At 38.1% G+C, this 24877-nt stretch overlaps 1 protein-coding gene across 1 annotated transcript in view; it reads right to left on the reverse strand.

Annotated features, from left to right (window-relative positions):
* Positions 1 to 24248, reverse strand: part of PGM2L1 (phosphoglucomutase 2 like 1) — a 50117-nt gene extending 25869 nt beyond the window's left edge. The window contains exons 1-4 of the mRNA XM_024572662.4: positions 23703 to 24248; positions 3150 to 3317; positions 870 to 976; positions 86 to 170 (exon numbers count right to left, since the gene is read on the reverse strand). Coding sequence (XP_024428430.1) covers positions 86 to 170; positions 870 to 976; positions 3150 to 3317; positions 23703 to 23813 — 471 coding nt within the window. The 5' untranslated portion in view covers positions 23814 to 24248. The remainder of the gene's footprint in view (positions 1 to 85; positions 171 to 869; positions 977 to 3149; positions 3318 to 23702) is intronic.
* Between the last annotated feature and the right edge of the window lie 629 nt (positions 24249 to 24877).

A 24877-nucleotide genomic window follows, 5' to 3' on the forward strand; every position in this document is an offset into this window, starting at 1 on the left:
GCAAGACAAATATTTGAATCCTGGGTGATTTAAGAGATCTTTTCAAGAGCAGAAAACTGTAAGATCAATAACACAACACACTTACTACGAAAGGTGTAGGAACGTATCTTGAAAAAAGGTACACAGGAACATCTTTGGCCAGTAAGACTGCAGCAGTGAGTTTGGCAAGCCTAAAAATAAAAAAAAAGATTCACTTAGTCTTACCATACTCCTTAAAAAAGCAACCCTCCGCAATAAATGTTTTATATTACAATTATGAATATATAGTAGCCTAATACAATGAATTCTTATAATCACTGGTTATTTAAGCTTCATGCTCCAACTTAATGTTAAGTGAGATTTTTTTTAAAGGAGCTTAACAAAGAAGAGAATTGACATTTTAATTTCTTTCTTTTTCCTCATTCATCTTTTGATGATTCTTTTACTAAGAAATAAAACCTGGAAAAGGCAAAAAGAATGGAGAAAAATGAAATAAGAGACTTCAATAAACACAATATGAATAATTACCCCCTGAAAAAAAGTATCAGTACATCATGATGATCTATGTGTAAAAATACCCTAAAACTAATCAAATAAAAGTATAATGAGAAAACACAAGCTGTATCATTACTCCTACCCAGTGCCTGTGTCAAAATATAAAGTCATAAAACAAACCATAATATCATTCTAAATACTCTACGTATTTTTAAATGTTACTCCTTTCTATAAAAGCTAATCTTTGAAATGCTTCTATTTTAGTTCTAAAATAAACATTAGCATGTGATCACATTTCTGTTTGACAGTTTCCTGTTTCAGAAATCCTACCACTAGAAAAAAAATAAGGTTTTTTTCCCAAACCATTTTAATCTCTGAAACAATTAGCACTGTACCTCTGGCTGCTGCAGCTGCTAGTTACTTGCCCCCGGGTATCATACCCCACGACAAAGCCTCTCTGCTTGAAGTCTGAGAAACATCTCTCAAGGTATTTGTACATCCCCTGAAGCAGACAAACACAAAACATTAGTTCCTGACTAATGCCTGCAGTTTTCTACCTGACTAATGCCTGCAGTTTTCTACGGCTTAACATCTGTTACTTTATGTGCAGTGTGCAGCTCATGGGCTCCTAGGGATCTGGCTTGGGCCTTTATGCCCTTGGTTACCAATGTGGGAACAATACATCCTCAAAGGTGAGACGACAAACATTTTCTTCCTGGAGTTGCAGACACATTTGACACAGAGAAATATCAAGTAACTATTAAATCCAATATGATACATAAAACAAGATGGAGGAAAAAAAAGATGGGACATGAGAGTCAGTAGGCTAAAACAAATTGTTAGAAGAGCCAAAAGAAATTGTTTCTTTGACTTATGGCTCCAGAAAACAGAATTTTGACCATTTTAGGCCCTGCTAAATCGTAAGACCGAAGCTAACCAAAAGACTTCACCTGTTTATGACACATTGTTATCAGCAACATAAACCATCATCAGAACATTTCTTACGATGGCCTATCCCATCTCTAATTCCTTGGTTTTACAATCTCACAGAAAAGAAAATCCCATAAACTAGGAATATTAGCAGTAAAGGGTGATGAAAAAATGATTGAAAATATCATGAGAATAGCTAAAACCATTTAACTATTTAATGGATGATTTGCTAACTTTAACACTTTCATTTTTAAATATAACACTTCATATTGTCACAGTTCTTTAAAAGTACTTTCACAAATGTTGAAACATTTAACCTTTACAACAACCCTGAAAAGAAAGAAATGCAATACCATTTCTATTTTTGTCTATCTTTCAACATCTCTTCAAAAAGGCAACAGAATAAGATTGATGCTCCATTTAATGACTTGCCCAAGGCCATTCATTCAGCTAAAACTAAGTTATACTGATTAATTAAAGACCTACTATATGGCAAGCAATGCTAAGAAACTATGTGGAAGCAGCAAACAAGGCCTCAGAAACTTCTGGATCCTTCTTCCATGGATCTTTCAAGAATAATTATTCTTCCTAACCTACTCTCTTTGAGTCAGAGAGAGAGAGAGAAAGAGAGAATGTTCAAATTGGCTAGTTTCACTCACTTATTTCTAATGATTATACTACCCTAAAACCTCATAAAAACTCATATTATTCTATTATTCTCTAGTATGAAAATCATTTTATCTCTATATGAAAACCTATACTTAGATTCTTAAAAGGGTTAGGGCTGAAGAATCAGATTCCATCTGGCTTTTCGGCTCACACTCAACTCCTGTAAAAATTTGCACTTCTATAGGAAATGATTTTCAAACAGCTCCTCCGCCCCTTTTGTAGAGTCAAGGAATCTTCATTTAAAATTAAAGCTTACAAAGAAACTCAATATATAAAAAAGACTGAACTGATGCACCTCTGGAAGAGGAGATAGGGGCAGGGAGGTGGTGTGTATTCCATCTCTTTGGTCAGCTTGCCATCCCTTCTGCCCCATCCCCTGCATTAGCCCCTGGCTCTAGAGAATTCCCTCAGAGCAAGGCTAATGATGATTTACTATTTGGCAGCATCGATTAGAATTATGACTACTGAACATTTCTCTAGTCCAGAACTATTTTTAGTATATGCTAAATGAATTTTGGCTTCAAGCAAATAAAGTATAGCTCCTTGAAGCAGAGAGGTTGATTCATTGGAAAGAGAAGTAATTTGCTTCCAAAATAAACTACATAAAATGGGGAGAAATAAAATATATGGTATCATGTCATACACTGTATTAAAGAACTTTCAAATCGATTGAAGGACCATGTGAAAGGAAAATATTTTAATCGAAATTTTCCAAATACTCTGGTTAACCTTTATCAATGGCCATATGCCAAAATGGGTAATCTAATATTTGTTTCTTTTATTCACTGGAAATGTCAATATTCATTTCCTGGGTGTTAAATGCAAAGTAACACTGTCCAGAAGTTGACAATGGCAACTAAAATAACTCTTAATCAGAAACTTACTCTGTGACCTTGAAGATATAGAAGTGACTTCTGAAATAAGTCATGTCAGTATTCTACACTTTTTACCGACAAGAGAGTACCTTCCTGGATCCTAAGGTTTTATTTTTGTTTTTTTAGAGAGGCACTACTTAATTTATAAGGAAACAAAATAGAGTGATAAAAAGTGTACGTATAACGCTTTATAACAGTTACCTGAGTTGACTGTATTACTGTAAGGTCATTGATATAGCAAAACCCCGCCCCCATAGCAGAACGGAGGCCTGCAGTCCCAAACGTCATCCGGCAGCAAAGACGGTCTCGCAGCTCCTTGTTCATTCCATTCCGCAGCAGGTTTTCAATTTGCTCTTTTGTTTTGGGGTTCTATAAAAAAGAAGTATTCAAACTTAATCGGGGTCACAAGCAGAGTCCTAATATGAAGTGTTTCTGAGGAGCTAATAAATACTATGCATATGTCACAAGTTTCCACATTCACTATAAATTCCATAGTGCTACTTAATATTAGTTATGTGTAAAGTAGAACCTGCCATTTACTGAGTCCCTAAAGGAGTCAGGCTCTATTAAAGGTGATTTACATTATCTCTAATTGTCACGATATTATTTATAACATATTCAAGAATGTTTTTAAAACAAATTGATAAGATCGACAGATCCAAAGTAAACCTCTTAGTCAAAAATGACATCAGTTAGAGTCTATATTAAGTTTTAAAACAAATATAGAAGCTACTGAATACCTGCCATAAAAACATGCCTACCAACTACCTACACAGAACTCTGCAATTCAAAATGACCAGTTAAGCCTACTGTTTTTGAAAGTCACAGAAAACCATTCTATTTCATCTATACTAAAAGTTGACCATAAAAAGGTCTTAGGTGTTAAAAGTGGACTTATTTAAGAATGAGAATGACAATTCAGTCCAAACATGGCTTGGGAGGCAGGACACGCCAACAACTGCCACAAAATATTTTAGGATTTTGTGTTCCACTAGCACATATTTTAACTAACTTTCATAAGTCTCAAGGATGACTGTGACTATAAGGAGTGCTTCACAAAAGTAGCAACTTTCAAATGAAATGCAATTATAACAAGAACAAAACTGGAATTTTCTAGTATTTTCTTTCTAGGAAAGTCAACTATTAAGAAAATAAGGTGAACTGTAATATCTGCTTTATAGTCAATACAATAATGAATATTCAGAATGATAAACCAAGGCACCTGAAAGTACTAAATATTAGAGCTTATCTATATTTGTAAAGAAATAAAAACATTAATATCTCATTAAAAAAAAGATTTTCTGGTTACAGTAGAAATTAAAGTAACCAGAGTACATGCCACAAACTAATGAGAAGCCATGAGATTATGATTAACTGAAATTATAATTTGCTTAAAATGAATGGAAGTTTAAATATATATTTACATATATTTATATGAGGCCTGTCCAGAAAGAGTCCAGCTATTGTTAATATAACAAAAAAGGTTTGCACAGCATAGTGGTGGGTGCTGACATCAACGTAACTTGGCAGCCAAGGAGAGTGGACTGGAATGCGCATGTGTGAACAATGACAACTTCACTGCAGTAGTCAGTGGGGGTGGTAGACGCCGCTGAGTGAGCATGAGTACTGTGTGGCTGTCGCATTAAAAATGACTGAGTAAGTAGAACAAATCAGCATCAAATTTTGCGTTAAGCTTGAACATTGCTCTGCAGAAACTATTCAAATGACTCAAGGGCTGCAGCCTCGGGCAACAGGTGACAGGTGGTGTCATCATGACAACACTTGCTCATGCATCACGTCTCATGCAGAGATTTCAGGCAAAACATCAAATCAGTCAGGTGACTCAGCCCCCCTACAGCTCAGAGTTAGCACCCTGAGACTTCTGGCTTTTCCCGAAACTAAAATCATCTTGGAAGAAATGAAATTTTAGACTGTTGATAAGATTTAGGGAAATATGACAGGGCAGCTGATGGTGATTGGGAGAACTGTGTGAGGTCCCAAGGTGCCTACTTTGAAGGGGACTGAGGTGTCCTTGTCCTGTGTACAATGTTCCTTGTATCTTCTTCAATAAATGTCTCTATTTTTCATATTACATGGCTGGATACCTTCTGGACAGACCTTGGTATATCACATAGACTCAAGGAATCTCCATTTTATAACTGACACATACTGACAAATACATAAGCTACATGAAAACATGAATAGCTCTTAAGAGAAAAATCTAAATAATAAGATTATCTGGGCAACTCTCATTCCAACGTCTACGATACCACCAGATCTGATACAGAGGTCAAAGAGAGACTTGGAGAGGGTTAACAATCACAAATGGGCATGAGAACGGAAAAAAGTGAAAAATCTTCAGTATTGTGGAGAGTGCACGGCAGTATAATACACTGTTAGTGGCACTGAAATTGGGATAGTCTTTTTAGAGTTAAACTGCACGTGACTTTTGGTCCACAGATATCTCTGTCCTCAACAATATCTTCAACTGAACAAAAAGCTTTATTCCTATAAGAATATTCATTGCAGCATTTTACTGGTAGTATTATTACTATCACATTGATGAAAAAATTAAGATTTAGAGAGGGAGCCCAGTAACGCTGGGCTAATGTTGGAGGTCAAGGCAGATTTGAATCCAGGTTGGTCTGGCTCTAAAGCCTGTATCATCTCGCTACAAACAGAATAGTTTTTTAGAGTAGTTTAGTACTGCTTCTATAGAAATTAACTCCAGCTACAGAGCAAAACAATATTCCTTTTATTACACTATAGAAATATAAAAATGATCCACCAGACATGAATGCCATTGGGTTTCTGAGTATACTTCCTATGTTTAACTGCATAGTACTAGAGTAGGGTCTAAAAATTCCATTCTCTGTTACAAACATTACAACCAGTAAGTACTAATTTAATTCCTGGTTCTAAAAAGTCTGTAAATTAGAGAAAAATAAATATGGAAAAAGACTCATGTTGCATTAAATATAAGTAAATTTTTTATGGCAAAAAGAACAAAGCAATTGTGGGAACAGGCATTTGCAATCTACTTTAAACTCAGATTTCTCCACTAATTACACATTAAATTAGGTGTTTATGTTACAAACATTTAAAAATATAACTAAATGGCTATCTATGTAGCCATGATTATCATATATTTTCCACTCAGATGATGAAATTACATTTGTATTCTGTTGTTAAAATCTCCAAATAACTGATTTTCATAAACTGTAATAATTAATAATATATGAAGTCTAAAGAATTACAAGAAATTATTTTTAAATACTATTTCCACATAGAACTCAAATATAATAAATGAAAAGGTAAGCAGAACACTATGTAAAGTATTTTGATTTTTATAAAAAGAGGTATGTGTATATTTACATGTCATTCCAGAAATATCCTTTGCAAATATAAGAGACTAAAAATAGTGATTTACCTTTGATAGGGAAATCAGGGGTGAGGTCTGAGGGAGTAAAATGACTTACTTTTATTGTATAGCCTTGGTACTGTTTGGAGAGTTTAAGTATGTATAACTACTTATTTTATGGTAAGAAAACAGTTAGGTATCCAGGATGGCTGAGAAAAATGTCTACTTTTGTGTCTACATGAACACTTTTTACCTCAAAAACTACTCTTTTTTCCCCACCCACAGAAAGCTTATTAATAACAGCCGTATCTATATACACTGGAGCTCTCTCAACTACAAATTATTGTTTGCTTTCTAAGCGTGCTCTCTTATTGACAATTCCTTCATTAATTGAAGGCAGGAAAAGCCTAATTACCAAAAAAAAAAAAAAAAAAAGGGCACTTCCGGTCAAAATGGAGGTGTAGGTAAGCATACCTCACCTCTGCGCACAATACAGCAAAAAACAGAGCTACACTGCAAAACAAGTATCACCCAGAATGTAAAAATTCAAGCTGTGTGGATGTCCCATAACCAAGGATTTAAAGAAGCCACATTCACCTAGACGGGTAGTAGGTGCAGAGTCGTGGAGAGGCATGGAGCCACAGAGTGGCACAGGGTGGTGTGGAGACAGGAACAGGCAGTCCCACATCCACGTGTGGTGGATTAAAAAAAAGGAGGGATACCTTGGGGTGAGGGATTCCAGCCCCAATCCAGAACACCCGGCCCAGGTCCCAGAGCCAGGAAGGTAAGTCCCTGTAAGTCTGGCTGTAAAAGCCAGTGGAGGTTGGGATGGCAGAAGAAACTGCATACTCCTAAAGGGCCCGCAACAGACTTAGGACTCCACAGACCCACCCCCTGTAGGATTCAGCACCAGGGCAACAGCTGAAAGGGCACCAGTGGCCTGTGGGGAGAAAGTGCAGTATGAGTGGGATGACAGCTTCTCCCCAGCAATACTCCAGAGGCCAGGCAGCAGCATGGTCAACTTTGTGAGCCCTGCCCCACACAAAGCAACAGAATGGTGACAGGGGTTGCCCCACCCTCGCGATTACCTAAGACTCTGCTCTATACAGCTTAACAGGTGTGCTAAGAAAGGGAGTCAAAGAAGTTCTATCTAGTACCCAGAAACAAACACAAGGAGGCTGCCAAATTGAGGGGACAAAGAAATATGGCCCAAATGAAAGAACAGAACAAAACACCAGAAAAAGAGCTAAATGAAATGGAGATAAACAACCTATCAGATGCACAGTTCAAAACACTGGTTATCAGGATGCTCTAGGAAGTCACTGGGTACTTCAATTCCATACAAAAGACTCAGGCAGAAATGAAGGTTGCATTAAGTGAAATAAAGAAAAACCTATGGGGAACCACAGTGGAGAGGGTGAAGTAGAGAATCAAATCAACAATTTGGAACACAAGGAGGAAAAAGCGTTCAATCAGAACAGCAGGAAGAAATAAGGATTCAAAAAAACAAGGATAGGCTTAGGAACTTCTGGGACATCTTTACAGGTACCAATATCCAAATCATAGGGGTGCCAGAAGGAGAAGAGAAACAGTAAAAAATTGAAAATTTATTGAAAAAATAATGAAAGAAAACTTCCCTAATTTGGTGAAGGAAATAGACACACAAGTCCAGGAAGCTCAGAGAATCCCAAACAAGATGGACCCAAAGAGGACTACACCAAGACACATCATAATTAAAATGCCAAAGGTTAAAGATAAAGAGAGAATCTTAAAGCAGCAAGAGAAAAGCAGAGAGTTATCTACAAAGGAGTTCTCATAAGACTGTCAGCTGATATCTCAGAAGAATCTTTGCAGGCTAGAAGGGACTGGCAAGAAGTATTCAAAGTGATGAAAAGCAAGGACCTATAACCTATTTTATTCTATCCAGCAAAGCTATCATTTAGAATTGAAGGGCAGATAAAGTGTTTCCCAGACAAGGTAAAATCAAAGGATTTCATCTTGTCCTGGCCGGTGTGGCTCAGTGGATTGAGTACTGGCCTGTGAACCAAAGGGTCTCTGGTCTGATTCCCATCAGTTGCAGGCAAGGTCCCCCTGCAGGGCGCACGCGAGACATAACTACACACTGATGTTTCTCTCCCTCTCTTTCTCCTTCCTTTCCCCTCTCTGTAAGAATAAATAAACAAAATCTTTAAAAAAATAATAAAGATTGTTTAAAAAAATAATAAAGGAGTTCATCTTCACCAAGCCATTAATTTGTATGAAATCCTAAAGGGAATTCCATAAGAAAAAGATCAAAACAATGAACATTAAAGTGGGAATAAATTCACAGCTATTAATAATTGAATCCAAATAAACCAAGAAAACAAGCATAACAGGAACAGAATCATAGACATGGAGATCATTCGGAGGGTTATCAGTTGGGAGGGCAGAGGAGGGGGCAAATGAAGGGAAAGGTGCAGGGATTAAGAAGCACTAATTGGTAGACAGAAACAGGGAGAGGGTAAGAACAGCAGAGGATATGGAGAAGCCAAAGAACCTATATGTACGACCCATGGACATGAACTAAGTGGGGGGAATGCTGGAGGGAGGGGGTGATGCTGGGCGGAGGGGAATAAAGGGGAGAAAAAAGTGGGACAACTGTAATAGCATGATCAATAAAATACACTTTAAAAAATACACTCTTGTTAAATCAATAATTTTCTCCCATTTGCAGGATCTTTGTGTAATTCTAAATTTAGTTTCTTCATCTTTAAAAATTTATAGAAATTTCCATGAACTAAATTGGTTTAAATAGAAAACTTGAATGACTATACTCTAAGTAACTTAATTTTATTGTTATGTGTTCTATTACTGGTTATTGTTGTTAATCTCTTACTGTGCCTAATTTATACATTAAACTTTATTATAGGTATGTATGTATGTATAGGAAAAAACACAGTATGTGGTATATCTTAATATGTACTATCCGAGGTTTCAGGCATCCGCTAGGGGTCTTGGAATGAATCCTGTGAAGATAAGGAGGGCCTACTGTTTTAGAAAAAGTTAACAGGCCCCAGCTGGGTAGCTCAGTTGGTTAGAGAGGAGCCCTGATACACCAAGGTTGTAGGTTTGATCCCTGGTCAGGGCACATACAAGAACCAACCAATGAATGCATAAATAAGTGGAACAACAAATCGATGTTTCTCTCTCTCCCTTTTCTCTCTCAAAAATCAATAATTTTTAAAAAAGAAAAGGTTAACAGATGATAGGGAGAATTTCCTCAAAAGTGGTAATCCATGACTCCCATAATGGGAATACCTTCAGTTGATAGCAGAGAATATTTTCTAAACCTCTTTATCCTCCACAGTGCCTAAGCTGTACCTTGTACACAGATGTTTAATACGTGGTGATCTTACAAGTAAATATTAGAAAGAGAAAATACTAGAATAAATTTCAGTTGTCATGCAATCAAACATAAGAACTCCCAATTAAAATGAATTTCCTAAATAAGTGGATATATATTTTTTAAGATAAAGGCCTATGGACAAATAATTTCATGGGTTTTTTTTAAGGCTAAATTAAATCAGAAATATACATTACACAATCACTCTGAATTATTACTTTGTTTAATTATCACAACATTTTCAGTACTGAGAATAGAGCCTGGCACTCAGGCACTCAGCCAATGTTTGCTGAATTAATTAAAAATATCTATTTATTAAGCGCTGTCTCAGCTCTCACAAAACCCAAGATCTCATGAGGCATAAAATATGTAAAAGGGCATAACCACACAGAATACGAGAAGTATTAGAACATGAGTAAGTTCTGGGTGCAGTAAGAGAACATACAGTAAGTCTCTAACCCAGGATGTACTGAAGGGCAGAGTGCAGAGTCAGGAAAAGCTGACTGGAAGAAGTAGTATCTGATCCGAAAAGTGAGTAGGAATTGGAGGGTAGAGGATAAGAAACAAGTTGGGGGTAGAGAAATAATGAGTTCAGTATTAAACTGAGTAAGTTCGTAATGATATTTGATAGCCTCCTCCTAGTAACCAAGGAAATAAAAACTAACCACTATACTGTATACTTGAAACCAATATAAAATAATATTAAATGTCAACTGTAATTAAAAAATAAAGTGAAATAAAATAGGAAAATTAAAAAAAAGAAAGTTAAAACAAGATACCATTTTTCATCTCCCCAGTTTCAAGTTTTTGAAGTTATTAAGCCCAAATCTAGGAAGGGAGGGTGCTATTAATTACTATGGCAGAGGTAACAAACTTAGTGGCTTAAATCCGTAATAATTCACTATCTCACAGTTTCTGTGGGTCAAGAATTTTAAAAAGGGCACAGTCAGGATTGCCTATCTCTGTCCCACAGTGTCTGGGTCTCAGCTAGAAGCCTTGAGAACTGGGGACTGGAATCATCTGAAGCCTTATTTCTTTAATGTTACATCAAAATAAGCCTTGGCTGATGTGACTCTGTGGATTGAGTGCCAGCCTGCAAATCAAAGGGTCACTGGTTTCATTCCCAGTCAGGGCACATGCCTGGGTTGTGGGCCAGGTCCCCAGTAGGGGATGCGTGACAGGCAACCACACATTGATGTTTCTCGCCCTCTCTTTCTCCTTCCTTTCTCCTCTCTAAAAATAAATAAATAAAATCTTTTAAAAAAATCAAAATAAGAATAGTTTAATGAATAAACAAAATGAGCAAGAGATATGAAGACAGTTCATAAAAAAGAAAATACAGATATCTTAAATATATGAAAATATACTCAGTCTCTTTATATGAAAAATAAAAATTAAAACTAAAATAAAATATAGTATTCATTTTCACACTGGCAAAAAAAACATTTGATACCACATTGTGGAGTCAAAAATTTGGGCAAAGAGGCACTTTTACACATGGGTAGAAGAAGAATAAACTGGTATACCCTTCCCGGAGAGCAATTTGGCAGTACCTATCGTATTTTTAAATGGACATTCCTTGGCTCATCAATTCCATTTCTAGGAATTGATCCCATGCAGATACTTGCACACATGTCTGAAGATGTGTGTGCTAGAAGCAATTCTGATTATAATAGATAATAAACAAACAAACACACAAACAAACAAATGCACTATAAATGCCTGTCAGTAAGTGGCTGGTTAACTAGTTTAGCTTACCAATTCAATGAAATACTATCTGGCTGTTACACAGAATGGTGCAGTTCTGTATAGACACTGATAAAAGTATTTTAAGTGAGAAAAAAGGTCAAGGGGTACAACACTGGCAGGATAGTATACTATTATTTATATTTAAGAAAAAATAAATCAAATCTTACAAGAACTCTTTCCCAAGAGGATAAAAAAGAGGTGCACTCATCAATTCTTTTTATGATAAAATCACCAAAGATATAATTAGAAAGAAAAATCATAATCAAAGCTCACTAATGAACACAGGTATAAAAATCTTAAATAAAATATTATCTTTTCATATGTCCGTTGGCCATTGTATGTCTTCTCTGGAAAAATGTCCTTTCATGTCCTCTGCCCCATTCTTTGATCAGATTATTTTTGTGTTATTGAGTTGTAAGAATTTCTTATATACAAGGTGTGGCACAAATAACGCCCCTTTTTATTACAAAATCATAAGCATGTAATTCTGTAACATAACAATATGACACGCAAGGGCACCATAGGACATTTTGGGGGAAATGTTCAAATTGCTGTGCATCTCTTGCGAGACATTCACATACCCTACCCACCACACTCAAGCAAGCCTTATTCTGCCGGACCCTGTTTTTTGGATAAAATCTCTCATTGGATATATCATTTGCGAATATATTTTCCTAGTCAGTAGGCTGCCTTTTTGTTTTGTTGAAGGTTTCCTTCACTGTAAAAAAGCTTTTTAGTTTGACATAGTTCCTGTTTGCTTATTTTTTTTCTTTCGTTTCCCTTACTCGTGGGGACATGTCCACAAAGATATTACTCCGACGGATGTCAGATGGTTTACTTCCTATGTTAGTTTCTTGAGTTTTATGGTTTCTGGTTTTACATTTAAGCAATTCTACCTCTCTGTATTCATCCAGAGAAGACTAGAAGACTAATTTGAAAAGATATATGCATCCCTATGTTCATTGCAGGATAATTTATAATAGCCAAGATACGGAAGCAACCTAGGTGTCCGTCGACAGACAAAAGGATACAGATATGGTATATACACACAAAGGAATATTACACGGCAATAAAAAAGAATGAAGTCTAGCCATTTGTGACAACATGGAGGGATCTAGAGGGTATTATGCTAAATGAAATAAGTGGGCAGAGAAAGACAAATACTGTAGGGTTTCACTTATATGTGGAATCTAAAATCAAATTAAAACAAACAAACAAAACAAAAACAGACTCGTAGAAACAGAGACCAAAGGGATGGCTACCACAAGGGGTTTGGGGGAGGGGAGCTGGGTGAAAAGGGGAAGGGGAATTTAGTTAACAACAATGTAAGTTTACACAGTGACAGATGACTACTAGATTTAGTGAGGTGATCACATTGTAAAGTATAAAAATGTTGAATCACTATACCTACAACTAATACAACCAGTATAAGATTGTATACCAGCCATACATAACTAAAAAATAAATTTATCAAACCAAATCCAGCAATATACAAAAAGAATACTGTATCATGACAACATTGGATTTTCTACTAATATACAAGATTGGCATGATATTCTAAAATGAATCACAGTTACCCACAACATCGACAGGTTAAAAAAGAAAAATCATGTAACAATCTCAACACATTCAAAGTGCCTGAACATTTATTACAAACAAGGGCTGTATATAAATTCAGTGTATGGGTGCTAAGATCCTGTTAAGATTCCCCCAGAGATGCTTTAAACTAGTTGGCCCTGTTCATTTCCAGCTGCTGTAGGTACTACTGCTATGAGCTTGCAGGTGGGCGACCTTCTCTGCAGAACTGCCCTGGGATGATCAGAGCCAGCTTGTGCAGAGTACAGGAAGCCTGCACACACCTTCCCTCGTGGCCAGCAGCCAACAACTGTTTGGCACAAGGTTATAACTCCGTTGTACAATCAACACACCAGAGGGCCAACACATCAAGTTGAGGTTAAATGTCACCCAAAACTGTATCACTGCTTAGTTCTTTCCCTTCCCTATCCTGATTCCCTCACTCCCTCGCAGGTTTCTCCTGAGTGCAGTCCTTTTAGAAATCATTTGCCCGAGAATCCTTATCTCTGCTTTTAGGGAACTCAACCTAAGATACATATATGTAAACACATACCATTGACCCTTGAACAATGCAGGGGTCTAGGATGCCCAACCCTGTGCTGTCGAAAATTGGCATACAACATTTTTTTTTTTTGGCATACAACTTTTGACTCATCAAAACTACATCTGTGGGGAATTGGTTCCAGGACCCCTGTAGATACCAAAATCCATGGATGCTCAAGTCCCTCATATAGGAAAGTGGCACAGATTGATGCAGGTGGCCCTCCGCATTCACGGATTCCCAACTAAGGATAAAAAAACCAGAAGATATAAAGGGCCAACTGTATTTATTGAAAAAAATCTGCACGTAAGTGGACTGTGCAGTTCAAACCTGTATTGTTCAAGGGTCAACTGTATATACATTTAACTTTTAGCACACAGGACTACAAAGGAACTTCCTGAATCTGATAACGGCTAGCAATTAGAAGAAAAGAAAAACCTATAGTCCTGGCTAAAGCTGTAAAGCAAGAAAAAGAGACAAAAAGTACCAAGAACTGAAAAAGAAGAAACACAACATATTTGCAGATGAAATGATTGAGCACATAAAAAAAATCCAGAGAAGTAAATAATTTTTACAATGAATGTTACAATATAGTAGTGTTGTTGGATGCAAAGTCAATCTACAAAGGTCAACTGCATTTCTCTATACCAACAAACAGAAAAAGAAGTAATTTCAAATCATCTGTTTCCTATATGGCCAAGTAAACTCCAACAATATGTGACCTTCTCACAGGTAACAACTATAAACTCTAGACAAAATACAAACACAAAAAAACAAAAACAAAACCACAAAGACCTGAAGGTACTGGAGAGTGGACAAATGCAAATGATTCCAAAAGGGAGTTGACACTTGGGAGACGCAACCACTACAAGGTGAGTCTCCCATTTTTATGGGTTTTAATGTGAGAGCATGTAATATTAATCAGAGCCATGCATAGTGGCTAAAACACCAAAGAAAATTTCCTGGGCCTTGTGGCCTGAAGAACCAGAGCACAGGGGTGTACGAGTCCAGAAAGGAGAGAGTGGGAGTGGGAGGACCTCACGTTCTGCACATCAGCTCTGGCCCAAGCTCTGTGTGGCTCCTGCATGGCGGGGATAAACGCCAGCTGAGGATAAAAGAATAAATTGAGATTTGAGCATCCTCTCAAGAAATGGTTTGCAGTTCGAGTTCAACCAAATTAACTACCTGCGAAAACACAAAAAATCAAACACTCAATATTTAAAAGATGTTTGAGTTTTCAGTGGCTTTATAAAGCAGAGGGTTTTCTCCCCATTGCCAATGCAAATTATAAAAGTAAATACACTGTAGTATAATATCAACTCTCTTACTGTTAAGTTTTTCTTTATAATGATATATAAGTTCCTTGATATTTGGGAGAGAAGATATTTAAGTCATTTATTTTTATCTAAGTATGAATCTAATTTTATAGAAACCACAAATGGAACATTATTTTTTATAAAATATGGCATTTCTACATAGAGAATGTCTTAGGCTGTGTTTAATATGTTATTGTATTGTTGAGTTTGATTCTGCTAAGGAACTATATCTTCTGAAAAATCTTACAGTGTACCATTTAGGCATAAGTTAATAATACCCACATTTTTCAAAAGGTATAGACTAAGGCCCTGGCCAGGTGGCTCAATAGTTGGAGCATCGTCCCATATGCCAAAAGGTTGCAGGTTCCATTCCCAATCAGGGCACATACCTGGGTTGCAGGTTCAATCCCCAGTCCGGGAGCATACAGGAGGCAACTGATCGATGTTTCTCACATTGATTATCTCTTTTTCTCTTTATCTCTCTCTCCCCTGTCTCCCTTCCTCTCTCTGTCAAATAAATAGACACATCCTTGGGTGAAGATTTTTAAAAAGTTATATGCTAAGTATCTATATATTATAAAAAATATAAATACTTCAATTTTGAGTGTTTTCAGGCATTGAAATAGTTTTGACTATGTGATTTTCTTTTTTAAAGGAGCTGTTTAACTTCCAAGGTTATATTTATATGATTGAGTGAAAAACAAAATGATTCTTTAACCAAACAGGAAATTTAGACAAAACCCTAGTACTCCTGGTTATGCCTTGGTTACTTTGGGCAAAGGAGGAAGGAAGGAAAGGGGGATCAGGGAAGTAAATACAGGAAATGAAATGGCATCTGTAATCTGCTTATTTCTTTAAAAAGGAGATCTGATTTAAATTTGGCAAAATATTATGATCTAACAAAATGGGAACTGTTTATCATTCTCCATATTTTTAAAAAGAAGAAAGAAATTAATTTATTAATGTCTCCTTACTTCTTCCTTAATTTTCTTAGAAGGCTCTATAAGCACCCTAATGTAAAACTTTGAATCCATGTTTCTAGAAGAGTCTCCAGGCTAGCCTCCACAACTCCCGTCCGTCACATCCTAATTACAATACGTACTGCAACCAGATTAAGCACCCAAGAACCAACAACGGAATCAATTCCAGTAACATCAAATACAAAGGTTAGGAGAGGTGGGGCTAGATCCCAAAAGGCAGAGAAGTTCAAAACCTTTTTTGGATTCAAACACTCTCTTCTCTAAGCCTGAGTTTGTGTATAGGTTAAAAAATGGGAATGAATACCTCAAACAACCCTTGAGAGGATCAAAAGAGACTTTTTACATGGAAGCTTCTAGTACCACGTATGGCATATGACCACTCAAAAACACTAGTTTTCCTTCATCTATTTTTACCCACCACAGCAATCCAAAAACATACGCTACTGAGTTTTTTTTTAATCTCTTCATTGTTCTTACATGCCCCTGTTCAGGTTCATTTTCCATTTTTTAATTTCTCCCACCTTTAGAGAGAAATGTTATGATAAGAAATAATACAAAAGGGATTATAATGGAAAGTAATGTGTTCGGCCTCCACGGCCATCATCTATTCCTATCCTATGTATCCATCAAGACCCAGCTCAAATCCTACTTTTCCACAGCGTCTTCCTGACTTGGAGCTCTCATCACTCATAAGAACCAGTGGCTCAAACAGATGACCACGTAATTATTCTTAGTTTATATTTTAAAGTTTATTCTTAATTACAAACTACATTGATATACTTTCCTTGTATAAAATCAGTACTAATAATATAGATAAAACTACAGACGACTTTGACTATTATCCTCGTTCCGAGACCCCTGCTTTGGGGGAGCCAGTACTGTTAGTGATGCATCCATCCAGAACTTTCCCTGCATCTATGTACTTAGGGAAATGTAGTTTTGCTTTGTCTCTTTTTATTTTATATATATGGTATTAAGTTATACATGATGCTTTACAACTTGCTTATTTCACTGACTTGGAGGCCCTTTCAATACTTGTAGATCTACGCTGCTCTCTTTCTTCAACTACTGCAGAGTGTTCCGGTTTATTCATCCTTTGCCCTATTAACGGGCATTTAGGTTTTCTCTAATTTTTATTTGCATAAATAATGAAACATTTCAGAGGGAAAATTACATAAGAAAATTCTGAAGCAGAAATTACAAAATAACTTACACTGAATTTGTTGAAGAGATTTTCTAACAAGATTCAGGTTAGCTGAAAGCAAAAATGCCTTTGTATATAAGAAGTACCATATTTTTCACTTACTATAATTCTCATATTCTTTCGGGCATTGAATGACCATGTTCACAGTTTTGCTTGGTATTCACTAAATTATTTGGTGTAAAAGATCCCAAGCAGGATTGGATACACTGCTGTTTATTCTTTCCACCAGCATTAATCATTTTCTCCATTAACTCAAGACGCCAGAGGGCAGCAGCCCCAGTACTAATAAGCAATAATGCAGAGAGTAATTTAACGGCAAAAACACTCCTTTAGTAAAATCTGCAATTACTAACCAACTCTTTATTTGGGGAAAAATATTTCTTTAAAAAACAGAACAGACATATAAAGTAGGTAAAAACCAAAACAAGCAAATAATGTTTGTTTTCTTTACATAACAACCCTTGGTTAGTCATTGACATCCACAGATGTTTCTGGAAAGCTGGTATGGGTTTTCTGTTTTTGCATATAAAGGCATGTTTTCTGCCAGTCTCCTCTTAACTAGATGGCCAATCGGGAGCTCTGTGTTGTGAGCGGGGGTTATTGTCCTGCAGACCTTGTTAGCACTAACTACATTATGTACACTCTCAAAAGAGTAACGAAAACTAAGAGCACAGTGAAATTTAGGAGGGATAAAAGATGGTGTGAGCGAGCTCCCACTTTTCATAGCACGTACTTGACAGATAATATCTAAAATGTACCACGGAATAGTGGTACCAGCATATTATTTAGTCTTTTGATGGCAACCATGAGAAAAACAAGTTAAAAGTGGCTTTAAGGAGTAATTGTAGACCAGAAGAGGCAGTTAGAAACATTACTTTCCATTATAATCCCTTTTGTACTATTTCTAAATCATAAGCATGCATTTCTTTGAAATAAATAAAAATAAAAAGAGAATGGTAGAAACTAAGGAAAAATGTAAAAATTTGGAAATTAAAAATTTTATTTTTAAAAAGGGAAATAAATCCTAACTCCCATCTGTATGAACTAAATTTCTTGGACAGAAGGAGCATGCTGTTGCCAAGGAGATCAACACAACTGTTGTTGGGCAGCAAATTTAGCTCTTTAAAAAAATTTCACGATAATTTATTCTACTGAATATTACATCCTATTCCAGCTTTAAAAAATGCCAATAAAGTAGTTTTAATGAGGTCCTTGAAATATGGTGTATGGTGTCACTCACGCTTACTACGTATTCAGGTTACAGAATCTAGTACAGTGATAAGAAAATTGCAGTAAAGGTCAAATGATCTGGGTTCTAGTCCCAGCTCTACTATGTAAAAGCCTTATGTCCTTGAGCAAGTCATTTTCCTTTTCTGGAACTAAGTTTCTTTACTTGTGAAAATGGGGATAACAACTACCTTGCCTGCCTACCACACAAGGTTGCTGTGACTATCAAATGAGATTTAGATCATTTTACAAAGCTTGAAACACTATACAAATAAATTCAAGTATTAAGTACTAATATTTCCCAAGATTGATAAAGCAATGTGTATTCTGTACTCTTCACTGATTAAATGCCAAATTAAGCAAAGTATTATAAAAATGTGAATAAAACAATGTAATATAAAATATTACTGTAAAAATTGGATTGAACTAGGTGGCAGATCCAAGCTCTGGTCCCGGCTCTACCACAAATGGATAATTTCCACAATTTCTTTGTGTTTCTACACAGTGAAATTGGACTAGACCACCTTTGTAGAGGTGTTTCCTTGTGTATTTTCCATCACATGAAGATGATTTAAGAGTGAATTCATTCACTTTTTTATCTGGCCTATATATTGCTTGAAAAAATGTCACTCACTGCTAGATGTCTGAAAGTCACTGGCTTAGATTGAAGTCTTTTATTTCTATTTCTAGGCATTTCATAACCCTATGCTAACCTAATCTACCTTTAACTTTGCATTCTACTCTTTCTCCGTCTACCTACATTGATACCAGAGTGCTCTACTCACTACTTTTCAAAATGTCATGACCAATTTCTGCCTCCACTTTGTGGTCAATATAGAGTTTTTGTTGCTGCAGCTGGCTGAGCAGCTCCGCCCTGTATGCATGTCACTCCCACCAAAACTTGGTCAATGCTTAATCTTGGATGTAAGTTTGCTTTCAAAAGTTAAAATATACAGTGGATCAGAAAGAAGAGATAGTTGTCATGTTAAAGAGAACCTGACTTCTAGGCCAGCAAGACTTGTTTGTAATTTGAGAGAAAGCATAGAAAGAAAGAACTAGAACTAGGAAGGAAATGAAAGCCGCGGTCAGCCCTAGAGCATAGAAGGCAGACAGCACGGCAGAAGAGTCATCTGTACACTGCCTGGAGGAGGTACACCGTGATCCATGGACTTGTTGGGATCTAGCTGGAGGACAGTTCTATCCTAGAGATGAATGCATTCATTCACGTATTACAGGCTGATGCTGTTAAACACGTGTACCCTATGTCTGACACCCTGTGGTTTGACTTCATAGTCATTAAAAATTTTCTGATTCTTTGACTCCCCTGACAGTGCACCCAGAAAATGACCTTCATTTGGATTTGACCAGAGACAAATCCACTTATATTACATTTGTACCATAAATTAATGAAATAGAAACTGATGAATTCAGATATCCACTTCTGGGACCTTGAGTAGGATTATTCCATCCTAAGACAAGACACAGTAACAAGTTATTCTGAGGGCAGAGAAACCAAGGGTCAGATCCTGGACCGTGGTTAATTTACCAATAGAATGCCCCCACTGAAACTACATGGGATACCCCGACTGCCCAGTAAACACCCGGTGTTCACTATTCTCTCTTTAACACTTACAAAACACCTTTATTTATTCAAGGCCACTGAAGACAGATCACAGTTGACTCTAGAACATACAGGAATTAGTGGTGCCAGACCACCCTAAACTTCCTGCCGTCGAAAATCCACTTTTGACTCCCCCAAAACTTAACTACTAATAGCCTACTGTTGACCAGAAGCCTTACCCATAACATAGTCAATTAACACATATTTTCTTTGTAACATTACATAATGTATTCTTATAATAAAGTAAGCTAGAAAAAGGAAAATATTAAGAAAATCTTAAGGAAGAAAAATACATTTACAATATTACACATATTTATTTTTAAAAATCTGCGTGTAAGTGGACCTGTAGCGTTGAAACCTGTGTTGTTCAAGGGTCAATGGTAAAGGCTTTCTATGACCTCGTTTCCACATGCCTTTCCAACAAGTTCCCTCTGTGGACCCTAAGCTACAGCAGAAACAAATGTTCTAAGTACACACATTCAGTTTCAATCTCTGCTTGGAACAGTCTTCCTCTCCATGTTAACAAATCTAAATTTTAATTAATTCTGAAATTTTATCAGAAAAAACACTTTTTTCATGAAGATTTTTCAAAGTGCAGTACCCATCAACACTAAAACTAGCAATTATGGTGACTTGGGAAAGTAGCAATTTGCCCTCTAATCAATTTATAACTTCCTATGTGCCTCACTTAGAGTCATTAGAATCAGTGGCATTTGGTAGGTTCCTTCTTTCAGTAACTAGGTAATAATCAGGTTTTTTTTTTTAAATAATCAGGTATTAAACTCAGTTTCTCTGTGCTAAGAGACTACATCTGCTGCCATCGCGTAATGTGATCTGTAAGTCTGACCTATTATTGTGTGTTTTCCATTCTACATTTCAGCGCCCAGGGATACAGCCTAGTTTACCTGCACTATCAGTCTACAGTGGATACACCTGTATTTACCAATGAAAAGTACTTTCGCCCACTAAGAGAGAGATTAATTAATCTTTATTATTCTATTAACTAATTATTAAAATTATTTAAATCTGTTCCTCTGTTAAGGATACTGATTACTTGCTCCATGCATTTTATTTGTGAGCTTTTGTTTTATCTTCCCTTCTATGTTCTTTAAAGATATGCTCCATATCTATTTCATCTTTGTACCTCCCAGATGCTCAGTCAGTGTCTGGTAGAGGACACTTTAAATATAAATTAAGATTTTCTCTTCCACTTTCAAGGAAGGCCCTCCTCATACTGTTTATATGTATTCCATCTTCTTAGAAAGTCTCCGTGACCATCCCAGTCCACAGGTCACTCTTACTTTTGCACTCCCAAAAGAACTGTCTATGAACCATTTAATTTCCACCAAAACTACTCTAGTATGATCTTTTTATGTTTACATGTATTTTACAGTCTTTTTATATTTCAGTATATTCCAATATCTAGACAGCGATATCTAGACAATCAATCTTAAAAATCAATCAAGGGATTCATTAAGAAAAGTACAGTCAAAACCTAAAGAGAACACAAGATCCCATCTATGGCAATGAAAAACAAACTCCTATTGAAATGCCAGACGCTTTGACATACATAATAGTTGTCAATAAATTAAACTGTGTTGTAATTCTACAAGTGTCTTTGAATTTCATAAATCTTCCTTTCACTTTAGGGAGATATTAAGTGCAACCACATTCACTTACTGACAATACCAATGAAAGCAGATAACTTTAAACAAAAACAAATAACTATATTAACCACATAAGGATAACATGCATTTGTAATTTAGTTAGTTTTCCCTGCTGAAGACATTTATATCGTCAGTTTGTAGTGTATATCATTTTACTGTATGCTAAACCTTCGCTCTAAACCTTAGCTCTTTTATTTCTATTAGGTTTCTCCCTCCCTCATGGACTAAAAGCAGATGAGCAATCTTTGAATTGTCACTTCTTTTGTATCCTTCCACAGCAAGGAACTATTTTCACTGCAGGCATTTTATAAATACTGGCAAAATGGCTTTAAAGGCACATCCTTATGTTGATTAATGGGATAGCACAGATGTTGTACACTTGATTAAATACAAACATATATATGGAACCAAATCCTACAATAAGAGAATTGGTTCCCTCTTGTAGTATCTCAATCACTAGAGCAGCACTTTTCAACCTTTCCATCTCACGGTACACATAAACTAATGACATACTAAAATGCTGTGGCACACCAAAAAATATAATTCATTTTTGCCAATCTGACAAGAAAAAGGTATAATTTTGATTCATTCACACTGGACAGCCATTGTGCTGGCTGTTGCCATTTTTCAATTTGACAATCTAAGGGAGCAGAGGCCAGTGCCCCTGACTAAATGGTCAGGTACTGCATGTTTTAGAAATTCTTGGGGCACAGGAGTTGAACGTTGCTGCTCTAGAGTCTTGCTACTCTAAGTGTGGTTCACAGACCAGCAGCATTGTTATCACCTGGGAGCTCATTCTGAAGCAGAATCGCAGGCCCTACCCCAGGCCTCCTAAGTCAGAATCTGCATTTTAAGATCCTCTGGTGATCTATAGCACTTCGAGTTTTGAGAAGCACTGGTTTAGACGCCAGAGGAAGAATGAGAACGTCCAAGATGCATATGACCACCACGTAATGCTAACTAACTCGTGACTGCTTATTTGTTGGTCTTCCTTACCGGCTAATTGAAGGCCTGTTGAGGGCACGAATCCTTTTTCTATCTTCCTCAACACTAGTATTCCCTGTGCTGAAAAGGGTCTGGAACATTACCCAGTACTCAGTAAATATTGTTTGCTGAATGCATGAATGGCTGAACATGATGAAAATAAAACTTTTTCACCAAGCTAATCTTTTGGGAAATTATTTGTACAACAGGATTTTACACACTACCATGCTAATTCTTTAATCTGTATTATTAATTCCATCTTAAAGGCTGCCTTCTCAACTTCAACAAACGCATTTAACGCATTCGACAAAGCAGAAGCTTGGATCCTCCTCCTTTGTTGGAGCCACCAGAGGCTTCTTTTACAAGTGAGAGCTGCATTTTAATTCTGGCTCTCGCGATCCATCCCACATGCCTGCACAGGATGAAACCACCGCAAACCTTGGAGAGGGTGGGGGGAGTAGAGGAGGAACGGGTAAAGCATAAACAATTCTGTATCAAGAGCATCCTATAAAACCTGGAAAACATGATTTTTGGAACAGGATACTTCCAGAAAATAATTCCCGGCAAGAGAAAGGAGAGGATAAGAAAACTCTTACCTTTCTCAAGAGCAAAAGGTGATACTAGACAATACCAGGGAGCGATAAAAGACCGGCGACTACCTAGCGACGTTAGGTGGAAACACACCAGACCAGAACCAAAGCGGGTAGCGGTCAGAAACGTCCAAGAAGGGTGACAAAAACCATTTTCAGGTTTGCAGAGAAGGAAGTTAAGGGAAAAGAAAGTAGAAAGAAAATAGCTCTGTGACGGGTACAGCTTACCACCATGATGATGATTATTAATTATTATTATTTGAGAGAGAGATGACATGCACTTGAAGGGGGGGGGGCGGAGGGAAGGAAGGGAGGTTGCAACTGCACGCTCCGCAAAAGGAAGCGGCTACGGGCGTCCCTGCACAGCTCAGAAGATCCCAGGGCGGCAGCCCAAGCATAGGTGGGTGGCAACGCCCGGCTGCACCGGCTCCCTCCCGGTGGCCTGAGCCATCTCGTCCGCAGCCTACCGAGCACCGGGTGGGGACAGGAGAAAGCAGACGGTGTGTGGGAGGGCGTGCTGGAGGCAAGGGCGGATGCCAGGCTGTCCAGGTACCCACCTTATCCCAACGGAGCCACTGCCCGATGGCCGTGTCTAGCTGAGGGTCTCCAGTGTGGTAGGGGGCGTGGAGCAGGTTGGAGTTTAGGTCCCCGTCTGCGTTTTCAGCCATGGCAGACAGACTGGGGTGTGCGGGCCAGAGAGCTGACGGAGACTCCGAGTTGCGGGGGCCTAAGGGGAGTTTACCAGGCTCCCGACGCCCCCTCCTCAGTGAAGGGCTTCGGAGACCAACCGCAGGATGTTTGCGCCAGCTCCTGCAGCAGCTCTGGGCAGCAGGAGAGAGGAGGATGCGGCCGCCCGCCCCTCGGCACACCAGCCACTGGGTTCTCTGTCTGGGCGAAGGGGCTGAGGCGGTCGCGCGGGGAGAGAACAACAGTCCCAGATGCCTGGATCGTGACCACCGCCACCGCAGCCGCCGCCGCCCTGGCTACCTTAGGCCCCGCCCCTGCACCGCTGGCCCCGCCCCTGCTAATTTAGGCCCGGGGGTTGGGGTGTGAAGAGCCAGTGGAGACGAGCGCGCTCGCGAATTCTCAGCAGTAGCGGGAGTTAGGACCCGGCAGGGTGGTGAGGAGACGGAGCCCGGCTCTTTTTATTTTTCAAATAGCCTTTTGCCACTGGTGTCTGTTTGTTACAGACCCCACATCCTCCCACGCGTCGTCTTTTCTAGATCGGCTACCACGAGCGCCCCACCTCCGCGCTCGCGCTGTAGGTCTCCGGCGTGCGCACAGACCACCCTCCCGTTTAGGACACGAGCTTGGCTGCGGGGAGCGCAGGGCTGTGCCCGCACGGCCTCACGGGAATTGTAGTTCTTTCCTTTCCCCGAGGTCTGCGGTGACGGCCGCGAGGACTACGACTCCCAGCAGATCCGTACCCACCCTTTCCTCAAAGGAAAAAGCTATTTCTAGCCTGTTCCCTGCGGACATTCTTCGTACCTGTTAGTTACGCTGCGCTTTCTGCCCCTGGGCTTAAATTAAATTAAGCAAAGACAGATTCAGTGAGGGGACATCTGATATCCATTTAGCACTTAGTTTACGAGTTATGTTCTGTCGCTTCAACCCTTCGGTGAGATAGGTGGGCGTGATCATCCCCATTTTACACACAAAGAGGAAACTGCCTTCCTGAGAGTGAGCCGACTTTCTCAGAAGCGGTATTCGTAAGTGATGGAACCGGGGTTCT

This window comes from Desmodus rotundus, chromosome 5 (genome assembly GCF_022682495.2).
Source record: "Desmodus rotundus isolate HL8 chromosome 5, HLdesRot8A.1, whole genome shotgun sequence".
Classification (NCBI taxonomy): Eukaryota; Metazoa; Chordata; class Mammalia; order Chiroptera; family Phyllostomidae; genus Desmodus; species Desmodus rotundus.